This window comes from Pagrus major, chromosome 22 (assembly GCF_040436345.1).
Source record: "Pagrus major chromosome 22, Pma_NU_1.0".
NCBI classification, from domain to species: Eukaryota; Metazoa; Chordata; class Actinopteri; order Spariformes; family Sparidae; genus Pagrus; species Pagrus major.
Window position 1 is genome coordinate 27,097,880 of NC_133236.1, and position 20,233 is coordinate 27,118,112.

At 43.1% G+C, this 20,233-nt stretch overlaps 2 protein-coding genes and 1 non-coding gene across 4 annotated transcripts in view; 1 reads left to right on the plus strand and 2 right to left on the minus strand.

The window, feature by feature from the left end:
- ccdc85cb (coiled-coil domain containing 85C, b) overlaps positions 1-10,246 on the minus strand; it is a 46,321-nt gene extending 36,075 nt beyond the window's left edge. Inside the window, exons 1-2 of one of the 2 annotated variants that reach the window (XM_073492549.1) lie at positions 9,742-10,246; positions 8,789-9,546 (exon numbers count right to left, since the gene is read on the minus strand). In XM_073492549.1, coding sequence (XP_073348650.1) covers positions 8,789-9,506 — 718 coding nt within the window. In that variant the 5' untranslated portion in view covers positions 9,507-9,546; positions 9,742-10,246. The remainder of the gene's footprint in view (positions 1-8,788; positions 9,547-9,741) is intronic. The other variant, XM_073492550.1, reaches the window with a different exon arrangement.
- A 1,150-nt stretch (positions 10,247-11,396) lies between these two features.
- On the minus strand, positions 11,397-17,283 carry LOC141017803 (cholesterol 24-hydroxylase-like). Its single transcript, XM_073492548.1, has 15 exons — positions 17,047-17,283; positions 16,833-16,910; positions 16,420-16,501; positions 15,498-15,571; positions 15,194-15,280; positions 14,905-15,043; positions 14,697-14,807; positions 14,432-14,594; positions 13,994-14,059; positions 13,722-13,794; positions 13,551-13,635; positions 12,697-12,807; positions 12,427-12,515; positions 12,244-12,310; positions 11,397-12,163 (listed from the first exon to the last, which is right to left on the minus strand). Exons 1-15 carry the CDS (start codon positions 17,193-17,195, stop codon positions 12,014-12,016), a joined length of 1,524 nt encoding a protein of 507 aa, XP_073348649.1. The 5' UTR covers positions 17,196-17,283; the 3' UTR covers positions 11,397-12,013.
- A 96-nt stretch (positions 17,284-17,379) lies between these two features.
- trnat-ugu (transfer RNA threonine (anticodon UGU)) lies at positions 17,380-17,452 on the plus strand. Its single transcript has one exon. It is a non-coding gene; the product is annotated as a tRNA-Thr (tRNA).
- Positions 17,453-20,233: the final 2,781 nt, after the last annotated feature.

Consider the following 20,233-nt stretch of genomic DNA (forward strand, 5'->3'; position numbering starts at 1 on the left):
AGTTATTATCATCTAAGCAACCAATCAAGCGCTTCAGTATTTCATTCTTGCAACAGTGCAACAGATTTTTTCCCTGTCAGCTAAAAAACATTTGCTACGAACTCCAAATGAGGAATTATGTCCCTCGACTTGAAACCTCGAGGGATCCGCCGAAAGTGGCCCCCCGTGCTCATATTTTGAAGCACGGCAGGAAAAACAAATCTGTAACTGTTACACTACATGTCGAAGTGAGGTGACAGCACTATCTAAATGCATGCAAGGTGAAGACATCTGCTGACTCGAGTCTCCAATGTCACAGCAACCTAAAGCGAAGCGCTGACAGGCAGAAAATCCAGATGAACGCCTTTGTTTCTCCCAGGCCTCGAAAAAGGAGCTGATGAAGAGGTGTGCTGTCTGGGAGTTGCTGACTTTTGGCAACCTGGGACTGTTTCGCTGTCGAAGGTCACCGGCTGTATCGCGCAGACAGAATCGAACTGCTGATGTCGAGTTTGTGGTGCAACCCCAGATGGGGTTTTTGTCATTGTCATTGTGATACCCGAAACCCAATTACTCTTTCAAACTCCCCCCCTGTGTCTCTTGTTTGAATTTTAATCAGTCGTTCAGATCTGTATCAATATGGGTCCTGCCAGGTGTGCAGTACCGCTCATTAAAATTGAACTTTCGTCAGTCAAGGACAGGGTGCCAATGGGACAGAGGACAAGCGAAGGACTGTACCTCTGATAAAACTTTCTACTCCTCCACAAGCCCAGTTGTAAAGGGAACTATTTTAGGTGAATCCTGGCAGATGCATACACGGACGCTTGTATATCTCTATGTGTGCATTTTGATGGGAGATCTAGCAGCAACTATAACAGTATGAATCTGTCTAATTTGTCAGTCTAGTTTAGATAACATAGTAGGACAACATAATATCAAGAAATGACAAGATTCTCCACTTTTTAAAGCTGCAGGTCCCCTGAGCTCTACAAATGTTTTAGCATCTTTCAGCTAACTGTTTTGGTTTCCCACCCTGCAGCTTTACTCTCTTTACTAACAGCAGGACTGTTTTCAGCTCTAATAACCCCGTTGTATGCTACCTGCCCGGCAACAAACGAGCTAACAGAGTTAGCAACGAGCTGGTGGAATCAAAAGGAGCATTTAGCTGTCAAAGAGCAGCTCTTTGAAAAAAGGTGCAATATGTAAGAGTTGTCCACTTAACAAATTCATACTCCATAGCATATCACCAGAGTAACTGCTAACTGCTGCTGAGGGTGGCTGCAGATAGCTGGTTAGCCTCCGACAGCTACAACTCAAAATTCAAGTGTCATTTGTTACTGATGAGGTAAAAGCATCTGCTTCCTACAATAACCCACGCTCAGGTGAGGTTATTATTCCATATTATGCAACTATATTACACCCCCTGACCCACTGTGTTAACCGACTACAGATTTACATTGTGTTCCTGAGCCCACGTAGTAATATCTTTTTTACAATCATGTCAATTATTCGCCCCACCCTCACTTGTGAACGACTGAGCTATTCGAGGAGGCGCCATTCATTCACTATCATCATACTATCACCTGTTATCAAAGAACCTGTTTACCTGTGGAATGTACTAAACAACAGGTGTTTGAGAATGAGAATACATTTACATAAATGAATAAAGTCGATGAGGTGCTGATATTAAATATATGGTTCTTGTACGATTTTTAATTATGGATCAAAAAGTGCCGGCAAATTATCACTTTCTGTTTTACGTTTTACACTTCGGGGAATCGTCGGTTGCATAATCAGTATCATAACCGGAAATTTGTGTGTATCTCTACCACACCCTGTTTGTTACTTCAAAACACACAAACACACACACACACACACACACACACACACACACACACACACACACACAGAGCTGACCTCGCTCTGGCTGGCATCATTCTGCAGGGGTCAGGCAGCAGAGAGGCCGACCATGCCCAAACCTTTTTTCCCATCCCCCCCCTTATCCCTCACTCCCCTCCGCTTCAGTGACTCTGAGGCTAGGCGTGGGCGCCGTCCACTCGCCCCACTGATCATTGCTGTTGCCTAGGCGACTGAGCAACCCAGCCCCTCCAGCAGCCCCCTGCCCAACGATCAGAAAAGAGGGACGTAAATTTGGATCAGCGCAGACAAGGAGGGGGGGGGGGGGACACAGAGAGGAAGGAAAGGCTGAGATAAGTGGCTGAAACTGCCCCGAAATATTTGTTTGCTTGGTATGACACCACATTCGCATCCCGGCGAGACGTCAGTGACGACCACACAAACAAAACAAAGCATGCAGAACTTGTTGAAAAAGACACTAAAGGCATTAGATCTTCCAGTGAGTCCATGTCTGTGTGCGCGAGGCTCACGCTGGCTCTGTAACCTCATTCTGTCGGCTGAGCGCTGTGTTGATGGGAGATAACGGACAGCGGATCAGACAGCGGGTTCACAGGAATCGAGAGAGAGGGAGATGCAGATAGAGGGACTGGAGAAGTGAAGTCTGTCAGGTGAGGGAAGACGGGAGGCAAAAGTTCAAAACAAGTGACCTAGAGACACACACATTGTTTGGTTTTCCACCTTCCTGTGTTCTTTCCACGCAGCCTCATTCCTGCTGTGTCACTGAAGGGGAGAGAGAGACCCACTTCCGCTTTTGTTTATCCAGGAATGTGGGACGTCCTGACAGGCTGGCTTTTCATTGACAGTATACAGCTGAGAGTTTCCCCCTGTGGCTCTTTCTCTCGGCCACTCCTGTGTGTTGCTATGTGTGTGTTTGTGTTTGTGTGTGTGTGTTTGTTTCTACTCTATTATCTTTGTTATCAGCCGACCGGGCCTCACCCCGAGCAGACAGGGTGCTGGGAGACGCAAGCCAGAGAGCGCGAGGAAGAGCCGGGAAAACAAACTAAATACTTGATATTTTTCAGACGTTTAAGATATCAACAAGACCTGAAACTGTCCAATCGTAATCATCTCTGGGAGTCATTTGCAAACTACAGACTGAAACGCTGAAGCTAATCATGTGTTAGTATGTGTCAAAAAGGGCTAGTTTTTCTTCTGCATGTTCTAACAAGATCCTGTTCATTTTCGCAATTATCATAAGCCTTAAAGCCGTCATATCAGTTTAGTCGCCAAATCCTGAGTGTGATGCACATCGGAGGTGTTGCCCTTCTTAGGAAAAAGCAGAAATGTAATGACCGAGGCCAAGAAGAAAAAACCGAGTCAGCTTCTCAGAAACACGAGTGTGGACAAACAGGATATCAGCGACAGAAAACATCCTATTCCTGCTTAGCGGGCCCTTTTTTTTTTCGGCCCCGCAAAAACACGCCACACAATGACTTGAAACCGCAGCCGAGAAGGAAAAACACCATTGTGTTGTCGATCGTCTGGTTTCCTTTGAAGCGAGAGAAGGAGCTCACACAGAGAAACACCCCGGCTCACTCTGACTGGCTGCCTTGTGATTGATTGATGTTCAAGAGAAACAAGAAGCTGTTAAAAGCCCTGACAGATTTCTTTGAGATTTCTTTGCAGTGATTTAAACCCGAGTAAACACGGACTTTGATTCCGTCACATTAAAAGTGACCCCGATAGCTCTCGTAATCCGAGACTGTTCGCACAAGAAAGCGACTGAAAAATGCTTGATTTTTTTTAATCGTTAATTCACCTCAGAGGGGGAAATTAGCAAAAGCTTCAGTCACATTCGAGTGTGAATATCAAGGGCGCTGCCTAATTTGTGTTAGCGTGATGAAACACACACACACACACAGACACACACACACTGGTGGCCAACTGGGAGGGCTGGTTCTACAGTTTCATTGTGAGCTTTTAGGTCACGTCACTCCCCAAGGGTAGAAGGAAAGGAAACTGAAAAGAGAGAGTGAGACAGAGAGAGAAAAGCCTCTGGAGGGGAAGAGTTCACAATCACTGTGGCACCTCATATATTAACACACACGCACACACACAGACACACACATAGAAAGGCCAGGTGCTAAAGACCCCAGTTTAAACATGCAATTTCATGACTTCTCAGTGAGTTAATTAGGACTAATCTGAACCTAATTTGAGCCTAATTGTGCAGGTTTACAAGGTGACTCAACACGGGACACCGTGGCTTCTTAGGACTAGCACATTTTCACTCGAGAGTAGACGTCAAGACGCCTCCTTTGACGTGAAACAACGTATAAATCAAAATTCAAATGAAAGCATTGTGCTGAAGCCCTTGTGAGTGTTAATCTCGGGTGAATCATTAACCCATCTGACTGGTTCCTGAGAGCCGCACGCTGCTGATAGGAGTGACGGCCTCATGGGAATGAGGTCTGAAATGCATTGAGGCCTGGTCACAAACAGGAAGTGGCACAAGGAAATTCAATATATAAATAAAATATAGTGTAGGGCCTAGCTGCTGAACTACTGTTTCTGGAAGCTAACAGCTAAAACACAATCTCTATTTTCTCAGTACTGTGTTGTTTACTTCCCTGTTGGTGTTTTGCTCTCAGGGTTGTGCACCATTTCATTCAATAAAGGCTTTTACTGAAGAGAGGAAAACACATTTATCCAGGCTAAAGAGCTTGCTAACTGTCAGTTAGGTCGGGACAATAAATCCACACGCTTATAACAGTCTGCAGCAGCAATGTCGTAGCTTGTGTTGCAGTTTACAGGAGGATTAAATACAAGTGAATGGTGCAAAACAAACAATACGCTGAAAGAGCTTCCTTCATTTTTTAGCTTTCCGCTAGATAGATAGATAGATAACCGTTAGTGATGTCAGCTAGCCACACACCTACGTCAGGCCGCTATGGCTCTTTTTTTACACTTCAACACAGAAATGAAAGTGACTGAAGTACACAGTCTTGAGAAAGTGAGATGTGTCCAGGTATGTCTTCAATGACTAGCTAGGCTAGCTGACAGGCTAACCTCACCAGTGACAAACACCTACGTGATGATAAAAAATTCTAAAAACACTATGTAAATAACTGAACGGTAAACTATTAACAATGTAAACTGTGAAAAAGTATTTTAACTAAGTTACGGATGAAAAAACACTGAGTGAACTATAGACGGGTTAGCACATTGAGCTAAAGGACGTGCAGTTCGTAAGGAGGTGATTTACGTTCTGTTACCTCCTGAGTAAAGATAATGGACGTAAATTCATCTGCTTATTTTAATTATGAATCATTATATCATTATAAATACGCTACGTTCGAAAAGTTGCACACAGTGACACAGTGAGCTAAACAAACCATGAATAGAAATCAAAAATTTAAACGCATTGAGATGTTTCGCTACAGTTCCTACAGCTCGTGGGTCTAAGTTTGCCAAAGCTGAGCTCAAAGCAAAAAAAAAAATCCACACTGCTTTACTTCACTACTGCGAGCAAATCCACTGGAATTTAATCATTTCAGCACAAAATGCAACGTTTTTACATGCTAGTATGACCAAGCCTTTAGGTATGAGAGGAGGGAGGCGAGGGGGGAGGCCGCTGTAAACCTTTCAGTAATGAAGGTCCACTGTTGAAGCAGTCTGGCCTCTGGCACACACGTGGAAAAACAAATACACCCGGTTTGTGTGCAAGGGCAGGATAAAGCCAATGTGGCTCCATAAATGTGAACTAGCCTGAGTTGGACTAAATAAATGTTTTATTTACTGCATGTTTCATTAGTGTACATGTGTCAGTCCTCGCAGCGCACACAACGACAAGGGTACGCTAACTTACATCGAGTGGCTGGAGTCAAATGGGATCCACATGGGTTTTAAACTGCAAGTCATTCATTATATCGGTGACATCATACACACGGACAACTTTCTAATGCTTTTAATGTGAAATACAGTCCTCTGCACAACATCAGCTGCTATGCTTTCCCGAAAGAACTGTGGAGTAAGTGGCGAAATATGTTGACATCAGCCTGGAGTTTGGATAATATTCCTGCTCTCTGTTAAGCCTCACTTTATCTACATCGTCCCTCTAAAGTCATTTAGCAGCTGATAGGGCAGGAGTACGTGTGGGGGTCAACAAGCATTACTGCAGAGAGGATCTCTATCAGTTCATCTGGACAACGTCAGAGCAGCACTTTGCTTTCTCACCGAGTCTGGGTGGCACTAACGCAAGCTTCTCTGTGACTGCATCATATTTCAGGCGGTCTTTGACTGGAATTGGGTTCCAGACCACCAGAAGCGAACGCAGACGTTGAGAAAGTCTGGAAATAGAAGTCGCCATTAGACGTTATGAAACACACGAGGTATTCAATGCAGCCCCTGCCGGTCTTTCTTCCAATTTCTTCAGAACAGAAGCCTTCGCTCTCCAACAACATTACTCACACACCCCGTCCGAGTAAACACACACACACACACAGCCTGCATCCCCAAAGGAAGAGGACTGGTGGTGGTGGTGGAGGTGGTGGTGGTGGTGGTGGTGGAGGTGGGGGGTTCTTCAGCCGTGTCAACGCACAAGAAATTCAATTAAGCAGACAGCAGGATGTCTCCGAAACCCAGCCTCCTTTGAGCTCAACATGCAGCCCCCCCACCACCATCACCACTCCACCCCCAGGCTTCCCAGCCAACCCCTTACCGCCGTTCAGCCACTCCCCCCACCCCGACCCCCCAACACCACCAAGACCCATTGTGGGCTCCTTTGCTGGGCCCCCCTTTCATACACTCCTCTTCCCAGCGCCTCATTTGCCTCAGAGAAGGTCCAGATTTACATTTGCCAAAAAGTTAAAAATGAAGATATGAAACACTGAGCTCTGGCTCTAACAAACGGTCAGTTTTATTCTTAGGAAGTGCATTCATCCTCCTCCTCCCTCTTCTTCCTCCTCCTCTTCCTCCCGCCTGTGTGAATGTGTGTGTGTGTGTGTGTGTGTGTCTGGCAACCGGACAGATGCTGTTCATTTAGCACTTGAGCGGCAATCCTCGAGCTTGTCTCCTAAATGCCCAGGGGAGCCACTGGCATTTGGACAGCATTAAATAAAGTCACTCGGCAGACCTCACACCGCGGCCAGATCTGACCTCACAACATGGTCACTCCACTCGGATTTCAAAGCAGCCAATTCAGTAAATCTGAGCTGGTGGAGAGAGTTTCTTCTTACTGTAAAAAGCGTCGGCCGGTTGGGCAATCACATCTTCTACCCAGGCAGGTTTTTTTTTTTAGATGTAGTCATCAAGAAAAACACTTGTTTCATCCAACTGCGTCTGGGTGCAGCCGTCCAGATTAGGATCTGTGCAGCGCTGCTTTGTGGCATCATGTATTTTCGTTACTGTATCAATAACAGTTGTTTTTCCTTCCGCGTGGAGTTTGTTGGCAATCATGTGATGCTCACCTTTGTTTAGGACTAGATAGCATCAATCTCTTTACCAACGCGCTGGTTTTCACAATAAAATACCTTCAACCAATGCTAGCTGTGTGTGTGTGTGTGTCGCTGTACATCATGACAGTGATGAACACACCGAGCCACAGCCTCAGGGGCAAACAATGTCACACACATCTAGCGAAAAACAGCGGCTTATAGAGATACCGGGGCCGCTGCAGACACAATATTGATGTTACGTAACGACGAGCCAAAACACACCGCCCCAAAATCTGTGCGAGTGTACGTGTGTGTGTGTTTCTGGATTAAGGGCTCCCTCGGCTTCTCCCTCATGCATGTTTCCATCTTTTTTTATCGTTTGTTACCTTCACGGCTTTTTCACAGTCGCACAATTCCAGCAATGTGCGATTGGATAACATGTGACCTGTGTGATCTGATTTGAAGCTGCATGCTCTGAGCTCCCTTATTCCGCTCCGGCCTCGTCCTTGTGAATCAGGGCGAGATATCAAAACATAAAAATATGAAAGGTTTCAACTGGATAGGGGATTTTTCCCGGGCCATGAAACAGAATTTATTCCCCCTTTGCCAAACAGATCATGGCAAGTTTTCAGCCCATGTGCTAGCTAAACGAGGCTTAGTGTCCTCCTGGTCCATCAGGGGGCATTTTTCATCCCGGCTCGGAGCTTTCAGCCGCGTATTTAGGTCTTAAAACAGGGACATTGATTTCTGGTCCCATGCCACGCATTTCCAAACGGGGGCCCTAAGCAGACATGAGTGCTCTTCCACGACCGCAAAGACGACAATGATAATCAGCAAACGGCCCACAAAAAAAAAAAAAAAAAAAATCAATTCGCTTGAGCCCCCTCGAAAAGCCATTTAGATAAGTCCTCTTCCTTGAGGACCACGGGGGTGCACTGACCTAAATCAGTGCAGATTCATGATGGGGGTAAGCGAGGGACTGAAAAGGCCACTTAAGGATGCTGTGTGTGCATGTGTGTGTGTGTGTGTTATAATCACCCCAATCAAGATTTACAGTGAAGTTAAGCCTGGACCCCCCCACCCCCACCCCACCCTCATGTTAATCCTTCACAGCAATTTTGATCAGCATATGTTGTCAGTGCACTCACACGGTATCTGCGCAACACGTCCTGATAATAAGCAATGAAACCAAAGAGAAGGAACAGAGATTTAACAGGCCGGTGGCGTCCATGTCTTCTGAGGTCTCGACCATATTGAATTATAAGAAAACAACTATAATTTAAAGAGGCCTCAATGTGTCTGTCTTGTCTGGAGATCTTTCTAAGTGCAGGGTAACTTTAGTTCTTCCTTCCCAGCCCACCAGAGCAACTTCTGGACACGAAAATACAATAAAAACAGCTTTTATTTTGAAACTTATCTCTGGCCTGACTGGTTGGACTCTATGATTTGAACCTCATGGGGCCCACTTGTGTCTCCACAGGTGGACAGGTGTGTGTGTGTGTGTGGGTGTGTGCACTCACCATTAAGTCCATTGGGGATGCTCCTGTGATGGTGCGGCGCCGACAGGTCATCCATGGACCTCCTCATGGTGGGGCCCATCTTACTGTTCTCCGAGCCGGGCTTGTGTATGTGGTTGTGATTGTGGTGATCTGGGCTCCCGGCACTACCTGTGCTGGACGTGCTGCTCCCGTCCCCCACATCCCTGACGGTACCAGTGCCACCGTTCAGGTTGGTCAAACTGGACTGGCTGTCTATGGAGCTCCTGGACCCGGCTCCGTTCCTCTCCTCATCCAGCATGAGGATGATCTCCTTCAGCTCAGAGTTCTCCCTCAACACGGTGTCCTGGTTGGCCTCCAGCTCCTTCAGCTTCATCATGTAGGTGCCCACCTCCTTCCACATGGCGGTGGCGGTGTAGCGGCCGAAGCGCTGCCACTCCCGGGACAGCTTCTTGCCCTTCTGCCGGTCGTCGTCCAGGAAGCAGCAGAGCTCCCGCAGCTCGTGGTTGTCGTCCTGCAGCTTCTGGTTGATCTCCTTCAGGCTCCGGATCTCGTGCAGGTGCACCTGCAGCCGCCGGTTGATGTCTTTCATCATGTTGCTGTGCTCGATCATCAAGTTCATTTTCTCGCCGTCGACCCTGCGTAATCTCCGGAGCAGCTCCTCTTTGCTGCACCGCAGCAGCTCCTCGTCCGGCAGCTGGCTCAGATCATCCTGAGGTCCCTCGGACTGGTTCTTGGCCATGACTGTCTCTCTGGGCTGTGAAGTCTCAGGGTCTTTGAATCTTTAAAAAATAAAATCAACTGTCACAAACTCATCTACCCAAGCCTGAGCTGCGGGATCGTGTTAAAATACATGGTCCAGAAGGTGAGTGTCGCTATGTTCGTCCTCTTCAACAGGCCGATGGTGAAATGGAAATATTAATATGATAACTGACTGAATCACAAAAAATCCTGTTTTTTTCAATCTCGCTACTCACATTCAATAACAACACATGGTTTTAAATCGATCAGCGGTGATGTTTCGATCCGGTTCTGGTCCCGTCAGCAGACCACAGCGCGTCCCGTGTGCGCCGGACATCGCTCCATTCAGATGATGGGAAACAACAACAAAAAAATAAAAAAACAATGTAAAGAAAAGCTCAACCAAACACTTCTAAATAAAAAAAAAGCTTCGTTTTCTGTTCATCCACCGTCCTGCTCCCGAACGCGTCCCCGCCGTCAACAACACCCCGCTCGGATTAAACCTCTCCACCGAGGCGCTGCGTCGGTGCGCGGAGGATCTTCTTCTCGCGGCTCGGTCGGTCGGTCGGTCGGAATTAGCAGCAGCAGCGGCCTCCCCTCCTCCTCCTCCTCCTCCTCCTTCTTGTCCAAACACTCGGGTTTGAAATCATTCAAGAGGATTTCGGCCAAGACGGCCAATCAAGACGTGGGAGAGCGGAGCGCAGAGGAGTGGGCAGCAGGTAGGCGAGCAGTGCGCCGGAGCCTCGCACGGGCGCAGGCTCGGCCCCCTTAAAGGAACAGTGAGGCGTTCAGGAGCCGCAGAAACACGGTGATCACTAACAACCAGAGCGCTGGATTCTGGCTTTTAAAGGCATTTTCTATAACATATATTGTATTACATTAATTCACATACATTTATTTAAGCGTTTGTGAGTGATATGTTTTGATTTTTATATTCTTAAAGGAGCACAATGTTGTTTTTTATGCCTAAACAAACTGAATAAACAAACTCTTAAACTGACCTTAAATGACAACACTGTTTTACTTTGTTTACATGTGGCGGACCCTGCCACCGTTCTAGCTTCAAAGTGTTCCGGGAAGCTTATTTTCCTTTTTCGAGAACAGCTTATTTATTCAGAGTTTGTATTATTACCTCGTTAATATTTTAAATAGTTTGAATTTCTTTGTCAAAACCTACATAGTGCCCCTTTAAATGTTTGCTGTATGATCTGTATTCATAAAAGCTCGCTGATGTTTGTATTTATATATAAATTAATATAATTAATACTCATTAATATTGTAAATATTACAAAGGACAACACAATTTCATACTGTTTTACTTTGTTTACATGTGGCGGACCCTGCCACCGTTCTAGCTGCAAACTGTGTTGTGGGAAGCTTATTTTCCCTTTTCGAGAACAGCTTGTTTATTCACTTATGAAAAAATAAATATCTCTGAGTTTGTATTATTACCTCATTAATATTGTAAATAGTTTGAATTTCTGTGTCAAAAACGACTTAGTGCCCCTTTAAAAGTTTACTGTCTATGTATTCATAAAAACTAGCTGATATTTGTATTTATTTTAAAGCAAAAATGTTGTGTGCACCTAAATAATTGGCTTAATTTAATAATTGTTTGTTGTTTAACGCCATTCTACTGACATCAATGACATGAATGTGATTCACCACTTAACAGCCTTATATTAAATAGTTTAAAAATATATATATGACAATAAAAACTAAGTGTAGTTGAGTGACATCTTCTGAAAGTCTTAATTCTCTGAAGATTGTAGTCTAACAGGTGCTTTTGAGATTTTTTTTTTACAATGTCACAGCGCCCCCCTGTGGCAGGCTGTCAGTAATAGCTCAAAACATATCAGTTTGAGGAAATAAAACAAAATTAGGCATGAAATAATATCAGATTGTCAGTTTATTAAAGTGCAAAACAAACAATTGATAACAAGTTATTTCTGCGTTATTGCAATAATGTGTAAAAGAGCCGATACATTTCTGTCGTGATCTGTGTAAAAATGGTACATTCATTCATACATACATACATTCAGTGTTTAAGGCATAAAGAAAGTTTAAAAGCTCAGTGGTTACGGAAGAGTTTGTCCCAACGAGATTAAAGTGCTAATGATTTTCCCACATCCTCAAATCGTCATCATAAATGAATTCGAATATACTCTGCATATCATTAAAACAACGCTGATACTACTTACGAACGCTAGAAAAATGTAATAAAATAACTTTGCAGCATAAGAGGCCTTTGGCTGGAGAACAGAGACGCATGGTGATTTCTTCTATGATTAGTAGGAATGATAATTTCTGCATCACAATATTAATTTTCACTGTAAAATAAAACTTAAAATCATGACTATGTAACACTTGCTGGGGTCTGTGCCAAACAAACAAGATTTGCAGCACTACAATACTTCATTATGATGCTATTTATCAAATAATTGCAGCTTCTGCTATCTGGATTGTACATGTTGTGATTGTTATATTTCTTCGTTTAACTGTGACCACTCATTGCTTGTGGGTCCTGTGTCTGACGGAGCACACCACTCCACTCTTCGGCCGGAGCGTGCCAGTGTCCAGGAGGTCGTAGGTCTGTCCCGGCACGAGGGTGAAGTCAAACCTCTGGAGCAGCTTGGCCATCACCACTTTAGCCTCCATCTGTAACCACCCATCGGGTTAATGCCGTGTGTTACGTTCACGTGTATCTGTGTGATGCTTTAACGACAGTCGCCACCCACCTGAGCAAAGTTCTGCCCCAAGCATGAGCGTGGACCGAGGGCAAAGGGGAAGTAGCAGTAATAAGGCCTTGTAAAAGGGATAGATGACTGATTACACACCACTTTCCTTGTTTTTATCTGGAACAATCACGGCTTCCTAACATGTTAGGAGTAAACGTTGTGTATAAAGTGTATGTTACTTACTTGGGAGCATCTGGGTGAAATCTGTCCGGATCGAATTTCATGGGGTCCTTGAAGAATTTATCCATTCGTCCACACACGTAGCTGCTAAACTAAATTTCAGAATAATTGACTGAAACTTTGATAGCAGGTTTATTTTATCAGTATTCTCAAAAACATGTTTTGCTGTGTAGGTGCCGCTGTCCTTTTTGTGTATACTATAAAAACATTTCTTGTTCTGACACACAATTCCTCTTTTACAGGTGCAAACACACTCCAAAGTAAATGACTCACTATGGCTATGGCTCCTCCGGGAACGTGGACACCATCAATGGCCATGTCTTGTCGTAGCTCACGAGATGTCCCTGGAGCTGTGGGGTAAATCCTCAGAGTCTCTTTTAGCACCTGGGGGAAGGTGACGGTGAAGAAATAGAAACTAAATTAATTAAGATTTCATTTATATATTACCTTTCAAAACCTAGGTTAGAAAGTGCTCTATGAGGGGGTGAAGAGTAAAAAAGGGCAAGAAAAGAGTAGAGCACAAACATTATAACAAGAGAAAATAGATAATAAGATCGAAATGGTTAACAAGCCTCAAACAAAGTAACATTTAGAAAAGTTACAGGTCTTCAACTGTGATAAGAAAGGATAAGAAGAAGATAGAGAAGCTAAGAAACAAGAGAGTTTGCTGACCTGTGACCCAGGGGGAGAATTTTTTCCACAGCCTGGTACTCAGGTCAGCGAACGCATCGTTCCCTTGTGTTTTTCATAACTAATAAGCCGTGTTCAGAGGTAAGATTACTCAAAACCTTATAGATGAGGAGGAGGAGGCTTGATAGTTGACTGTTAGCTAGCTAGCGTGAGCAACATCAGCTACAACAAAATGGTCACTTGAGGAGGCAGATGGTTCGAGGAACAGCGATGTTGTGAGGTAAATGCAACAGTCGGAGGGAGATTGAACGCCACATTTAGTCGCTGAGTGTTATCTCTCCAAGGTGTGTGTTTCTATTAGTGGCCAATGAGCTGAGGTATTGGAGGATGTTAGTGGAGTCAGACAGTCACTGGAATAATGAATTACTAAATGGTAAGTATATTCACAACATGCTACACTCCTGACCCATAATCTTTCCTAACTTCATGATATGTACCTGTGAGAGGTAGACCAGTTGTCCCAGATCGTCATAACTGATCTCCTGTTTCATCCCGATGACATCATCCACCTCCTGCTTCACTCTGAGAAACAGAAAAGCAAACTGGAGAAAACCATCGCTCACAAGCTTCACTGTGAAACTGCTCTGCGCTGCATTATTAGCTCTCACTTCTGCAGTATGTCAGGGTGTCTCGCAAGCTCCATGATGCAAAAAGCCAGTTGATTGGCGGTTGTTTCCTGACCTACAATGTTACAGACAGCAAAATAAAGGAGAACAATACCTTCCAATGGAGCAAACACAGAGCAACAACACATATTGAAGTGATATTAAAATGTATCTCCACTGTAAACAAATAAGTAGGACTTAAAAATAAAGTTTACTTCTAAAATCAATCAACATCAATTAGGATTTTTGTTTATTTATGGACAACTCAAACTCACCCGCAATGAAAAATGTCACAAAATTGTCCAACATGATATCTTCATCCTCCTGAGTCATGCTTTCCTCTGGAATAATAAGAAATGGAATTGAACAAGTTAACCTAAACATTAACATCCATGTTGGACTGAAAGTTTAACTCATTTATACACATACTAATCCCCCGATCTGATCTAATTACATACTGAATCTACTGTATCTGATTGTGAACCTTGCAAACCTATTAAAATGGACACGTTAATGACACATGTAAATATGATGATGCTTGTATCTTATATGCATTTTTATATTATTTGCTATGGTATTCGGCACAATTAGAAGTATTTGGCTCTTATCTAGACCCTAGAAACTATCGTTTACAACTGCGGCGACCCCGTTACAACACAGGGACGTTAAAACGTTCTTATCTAATCAAATCGAATCTGATAAAGGATCGTAACCTTTGCCAGCACTTTTGATGATCTGCGTGAGGATGTCCTTGGGGACTTCCTCCCCGTTCTGCATGGCAGTCTTTCTGTCCTGAATCCACTGTGCTCCTGTTGTGCGCAGCAGGCGGCAAGACTCCCTCACTTCATTAATGAATGGTCGGTTCTTTGGCTTCAACTGGAAAAATGCAAGATTTGGGATTTTTAGATTTTAGGATCTCACAAAGTTGACACTATGTCCGCCGTACAAACTCCGTGCAAACATGAGGTGAAGTCTCACTGCAAAAAAGGTGTCTCTGATATTGTACACCATCCCTTTCAGACACATCTCAATGGCTTTGGGGAAAGTTGAACTGTTGCTCAGCAGGTCTAAATCCACACCGAACGCAACCTGAGAGTTATCGAGAAAACAAACACACACACTAAGATAGTTACAACTTGATAAGATGAATGTATTTGCTGCTTTTAAACAAACTATGGCACGATACCTTAGCAATCACATCCAGGGTAACGCAGTTGACTAGTTGGAGCATTTTGGCCTCTGTTTTCTGATCAGCTAGATCAGAAAGCTCAGTCATCAGTTTCTCTGCCCTCTCATTGAAGGTGCCCATAAGACCTCTCAAATACCTGAAAATAAGGGGCTGGTTTAGACAGTGGACTCGCACGGCCAGGACATAACTGCTAGGCTGATGTTGTCCAAAGGAAATGCTGCAATGCTTGCAAATACTGGATAGTAAATAAAGGTTTGAGCAGATAGTCGATGATTAAATAACTCACAAGCTGCTGAACGCTGGGTCCATGACTCTACGCTGTTTATACCACAGTTCATGGTCCTTTGCTGTTACCAGGCCATTACCGAGGAACCTTGAAGAGACACGTGGAGCACAATACTTTGAAAATATCAACATAAGGTTGTAGCTGATTTGATATAATACACAGTTAAACAGTGCCCGGGACTCAAAAGTCGAGTGATAATACCGACAAGTGTGCCAAAACATGCCAAGATTACTTGAGTGGACGTGACAGTTTATAAATCGGATTATTCTCTGTAGCTAATCTGACCGTGAGAATGATAAACTACCTTTGACCAAACAGGTTGAAGAGTCTCTTGTGGAGGAAATCATCTTTGGGGTACTTTGAGGACATCAGGATTTCCTGAAACACAGCCATCAAAAGAGGGAACAGTGAGAAACGAGGTGTTTTTTAAAGGGAAGCTCCAACTATTTTACACATTAAAGTGTAATTACAGGTTGTGGGGTGTACTACTGTGTACATGGAAAATGTTGTATGAAGAGTTTTGTGTTTTTGTGTTTATTGACTTGGAAAATTGTCTTTTCAGTTGACAAACATCATATGTGTGATTCAAACAGGATCGAGAAATTATTCTCCATTCACTACCATACAAAGTGTTTTAAATAAAGATACTCCGGCTCTCTATTGCCTCCAGTGATGTCACTCAGTGACTACTAGGCTGCATTGTGGGTAATGTAGGCACCAGGTTTTGAAAAGCAGTCCACTGGTCCAGCATTTCACTTGGACCCACAGACAGTTTAAAAACAAATCATCAAAACTGACTAATCAGAACCAGAGATATGTGACCCATTTATCTTCCATTTTCAAAACCAGCGCCTACATTACCCACAATGCAACTTAACCACCGAGTAAACATCACTGGAGACAATTTATCAGATTACCTGCAGCTTCCTCTGGAGCCACAAAGGGCTTTATTATACTTTATTATTATTAATAAATATGCAGTAGTACTCCTCGAGACCTGTTAACACACTTTTATGTGTAAAATTGGTGGCGTTATCCTTTAAAAGCAAATATTATCAGGACATAAGCCATCAGCTTTCACTGTGGGGTGTGTTTTTTTTGTCTCTTGGATGGGTTTTCTAGAAAAAGCAGGTCAACCTGCCTATCTGTGCCCTTTTACACTATTTATTACGTCACACTTGTGCAACTAGTTGTGTAAATAGCTGTGTTGGGTGTGGTTGTGTTACCTTCGTTGCCTCTGGACAGCTCACACAGATGATAGGATAATGCAGAAGATTTAACCTGTAAACAGGCCCATAAGTCTCGGCCCTAGAGGAGACTAATTAATTATTATATTTTTAAATTGCAAATGCATACCTGCACAGTGACACATGCAAAACCAGTACAGGGAAGTGAAAAGTGCACTGGTGACAACAACCACTGGAAATAATGTATATCTGATGAATGCACATAGAAGACAAAGACACTTTAAACACAAATACCTTGTTAATAAACACACAAAATCACTTATTCAGCTAGTTGTAGCTTAAAGCAGCCTGCAGGGGGCTTATAGTGCATGTAGGACCTGTTGCTGATGGCCTTTGCTCTGACTTTACCTTGTTTTCTGTCAACATTGACACACTTTTAATTTAATTCTCACCATTCCAGGAATTTGTCGTGCACAATCCCTCCCTCGTTCATGACTTTCAGAAACGTCGGTGAATGTCCGAACAGAAAACTGTGGATGGATAAAAAAAAACAACAAGTGTGAAAGAAGAAGAAGGATAAAAAGGTAAAGCTAACTAAATGTGTCAAGTGTTAGCTAACGTGTGCTACAGCTACAGACAATAACATTAGCATCGAGCTAACTGTACCTGTCTCTCGGCGGCCCGGGAATGTGGTCGTACTTCATGTGGAGGTGTTTAATATACAGGCAGTAACCGAGAAACGCCAGGAAAAGGAGAAATAACACAAACACGAGCGCTTGAGCGGTCCAGCTCAAAATCATATGGAAAACGGCCATTTCAGATCCAAGCAGGTCGGAACCAAGCTGCTAACGTTGTGCCGCGGGTGTAGCGAGTCCAGTGTGAAGTGTAAAGTCAGACAGACAGGTTTAACTTTTGCTCTACAGCAACGACGTCGGTAGTCCCGTAATAAAAACAGTAGTGGCTTCAAAACCATGTTTCACCACACGGGGCAGTATAACAGGCTCCATAGCTCAGTGGTTAGAGCACTGGTCTTGTAAACCAGGGGTCGCGAGTTCGATCCTCGCTGGGGCCTGTCGGGTTACAACATTTTCACTTTTTAAATGTGAGTATACTTAAATCCTACCAGCTTCAACAGAAGTAAACAAATTTTATGAAGAGTACAAATAATATAGTCAATAATAGTCATGTCACCAGAAAAATACAGTAGCTATAGTGCTTTAGTATCATGAGCATAGAAAAAAAATCATGGTCAGAGTTTACAAAACTGACAATTATCCCCGGGAAAACATGTTTTTATGTGTGAAATGTAGGCTTAATCAGACTCTATCAGTTGAAGACATCTCATTTCTGCCGCTGAGTGCAGCTTTTGCACACCTTAATGTCGACAGGTGCATAGGAGAAGACCGAAGGCCGACAAAATCAGGAAAAAGACTCCTGCAGGTTATAACCTGATGAAGGTCTAAGTACCGAAACGTTGCTGAAGTGGACAGTGTGCAGGAGTCTTTTTCCTGACTTTGCCAGGACACTTTAAAATACATTACACATGTTATAGCAAAGTCATAAATGTGAATTAATTTGTATACTGACAATCTAACCATGTCCACTCAGGGAAAATCTAGACCTCTGATCCAAAGGCGTGTAGATATTTTGCACATTTGTTCATTAGAAACACGGTTTTGTACAGACGAGTTTAAACCTGTGTGAGGAAAACGCTCCCTTTTCATCCTTTATTTTGTAGTAGCTAACTTTGAAGTAGTCATCTTGTAGGATCTTTATCATATTATTAATCTGTTTGATTAGATTTCAAGTAAGGTACGTCAGCAGATCCCTGAAAAATAGGACTCCAGCAAACTGCTGTTATTTCTTCCTAATGAAGCAGAAGTAGGCCTGTGTGGCATGAACCCACTGCACTTTGTAAACTTCAGTTCATGATGAACATGACGCAGAGGTGAATTAAAAAGTTTTCACAACTTTTTAAAACTTGAAAGAAAGAAAAAAAAAAAGAGTTCATTCCACACGAATCAGATGACGTGGGAATTCCTCCATGACTGAAAATAGGACCCAAAAATTGCCAACCGGAGCAAACAACTACGTAAGTAGATGCACTTCGCACATCAGATCCCGCCTGCTTTCACCTCAGCTGGTGAAGCGGGAAAACTTTTCCCTCGGTTTTATACAATTACACTCGTCTCCTGGAGCACTGGAAGAACGGGGTGATTATTTGAGTCGACACAGAGTCTCACATAGGTTTATTAAAGGGATGCATACAGAAGTGATAGGCTAAGTGACGCAGATGGACATTGTGAATCGAATGCGCACTTATGTTTGCTCGTGTAAATATATTGGCACATTCGGCGGTGGTAGAAGGAGCTGCTGAAAGGATGTGACAGGGCGCGAAAAGGCAAAAAAAATCAGATTTGGAAGCAGTTCTGCTGTTACTTATACGTACCGATCTTCAAGAACTGCTATAAATTGATTGCATCGATCCATTTTCCCCTTTTTTCCCTGCTGTATGACCTTGCATCCTATGTGTATGGCATGTGAGTACACTCCTCAAACACTGCTGTCACTTCAACCAATAAACCCCAAAAAGCTCAACATGTCCTCCTCTCCCAGTCATACACTCCCCTACTTAACATGCTTCAGGCTGACACGAAGCTGGGAGCAATGAGCAGCACACTGATCCGAGCCCCATCTCAAGCCGTGGGCGGTGATATACGCACACTATAGGATTATTTTTACATGGTAAACCGAGCTGTTAATAGCTTTTCAGAGTCGAAGTGTGTGGGGTGGAATTACCAACATGAAAAAAGGGGAAGCAATGTACATCTACACTCCACCGCTCCCATGTTAAAGTGCATGTACGGTAAAAAGCATTTTTCAGACCACTTAACCAGACACTGAAACACTGAAACACTGAAACGGGCAAATTAAAGACAAAACATTTAGTTGAATAATCAGGTAATGGCCAAAAAATTCATCTGCAATCATTTTCCGAATCGATTATTAATTAATTTAGTTGTTTGTTTTTTTAGCAAAAATACCCCAAATTAACTTATTCTAAAGTAAAAGTCTACTATTTAATGATTTTCTATGTTTCCCATAACAACAAAAGGGCGTGATATCCTACTATTCTTAATATTTTATAGAACAAAGGATTCATTGATTAATCAGGTACATGTGAAAATAATCAGCAGATCAATCCATAATGAAAATAGTCAGTTGCAGCCGTATAATAGGTCTATTTTTGAGCTTAACTTTAACCACTGTTGGCCTGCCGTAAGGTTTGATTTGGCCAGATTTTTCTAGCAAAAACAATATAAATGAATCCAAAAACTATAATATGTATCACAGTAAAATATATATTTTTAAATATGTAGGATCCCTTATTATTTATTATATTTCTTACTCTAAGGATGGTGGGATGGACTCTTAGTCCCACTTTGCATCTTTTGGCCCTCAGGGGAATAACTTTTGGCATGTAGGTGACATTTTTAAAAAATGTGGTGAAAATAATTCTGTCAAAGCAGTCTAATATGAATTAATGTTGTTCTGAGTAAGATTATAAATAAAACTTTCGATTTTCAGGCATTTTTTAAATATTTTCAGGCAGATTACTGCACTTTGTGATGGCATCCAGCAGGGGGCGCTCTTTATCAGTTCCCACATCATGTCAGCACACTCCCTCCTCTGTTTTGCCTGTGGGAACATGAACTGTAGAGGCACTCTATTAATACAGATTATGATGTTTTCTAGTGTCAAAACGTGCCTGCGTTTTGCACATTTAACTAAGAATGTCGTTAATTTTCGTCGCCATCGTTCCTGAGAGGCAATATCTCTGATCTCTGGACAT

Excerpts from the sequence above, each read along its gene's own strand:
- LOC141017803 (XM_073492548.1), bottom strand. The coding sequence starts at position 17,195 with ATGGCCGTTTTCCATATGATTTTGAGCTGGACCGCTCAAGCGCTCGTG. Across the intron at positions 14,808-14,904 it reads CCCTGGATGTGATTGCTAAG|GTTGCGTTCGGTGTGGATTT; the intron begins GTATCGTGCCAT and ends GATAACTCTCAG. Across the intron at positions 12,516-12,696 it reads CCGGAGGAGCCATAGCCATA|TTTAGCAGCTACGTGTGTGG; the intron begins GTGAGTCATTTA and ends TCTGAAATTTAG.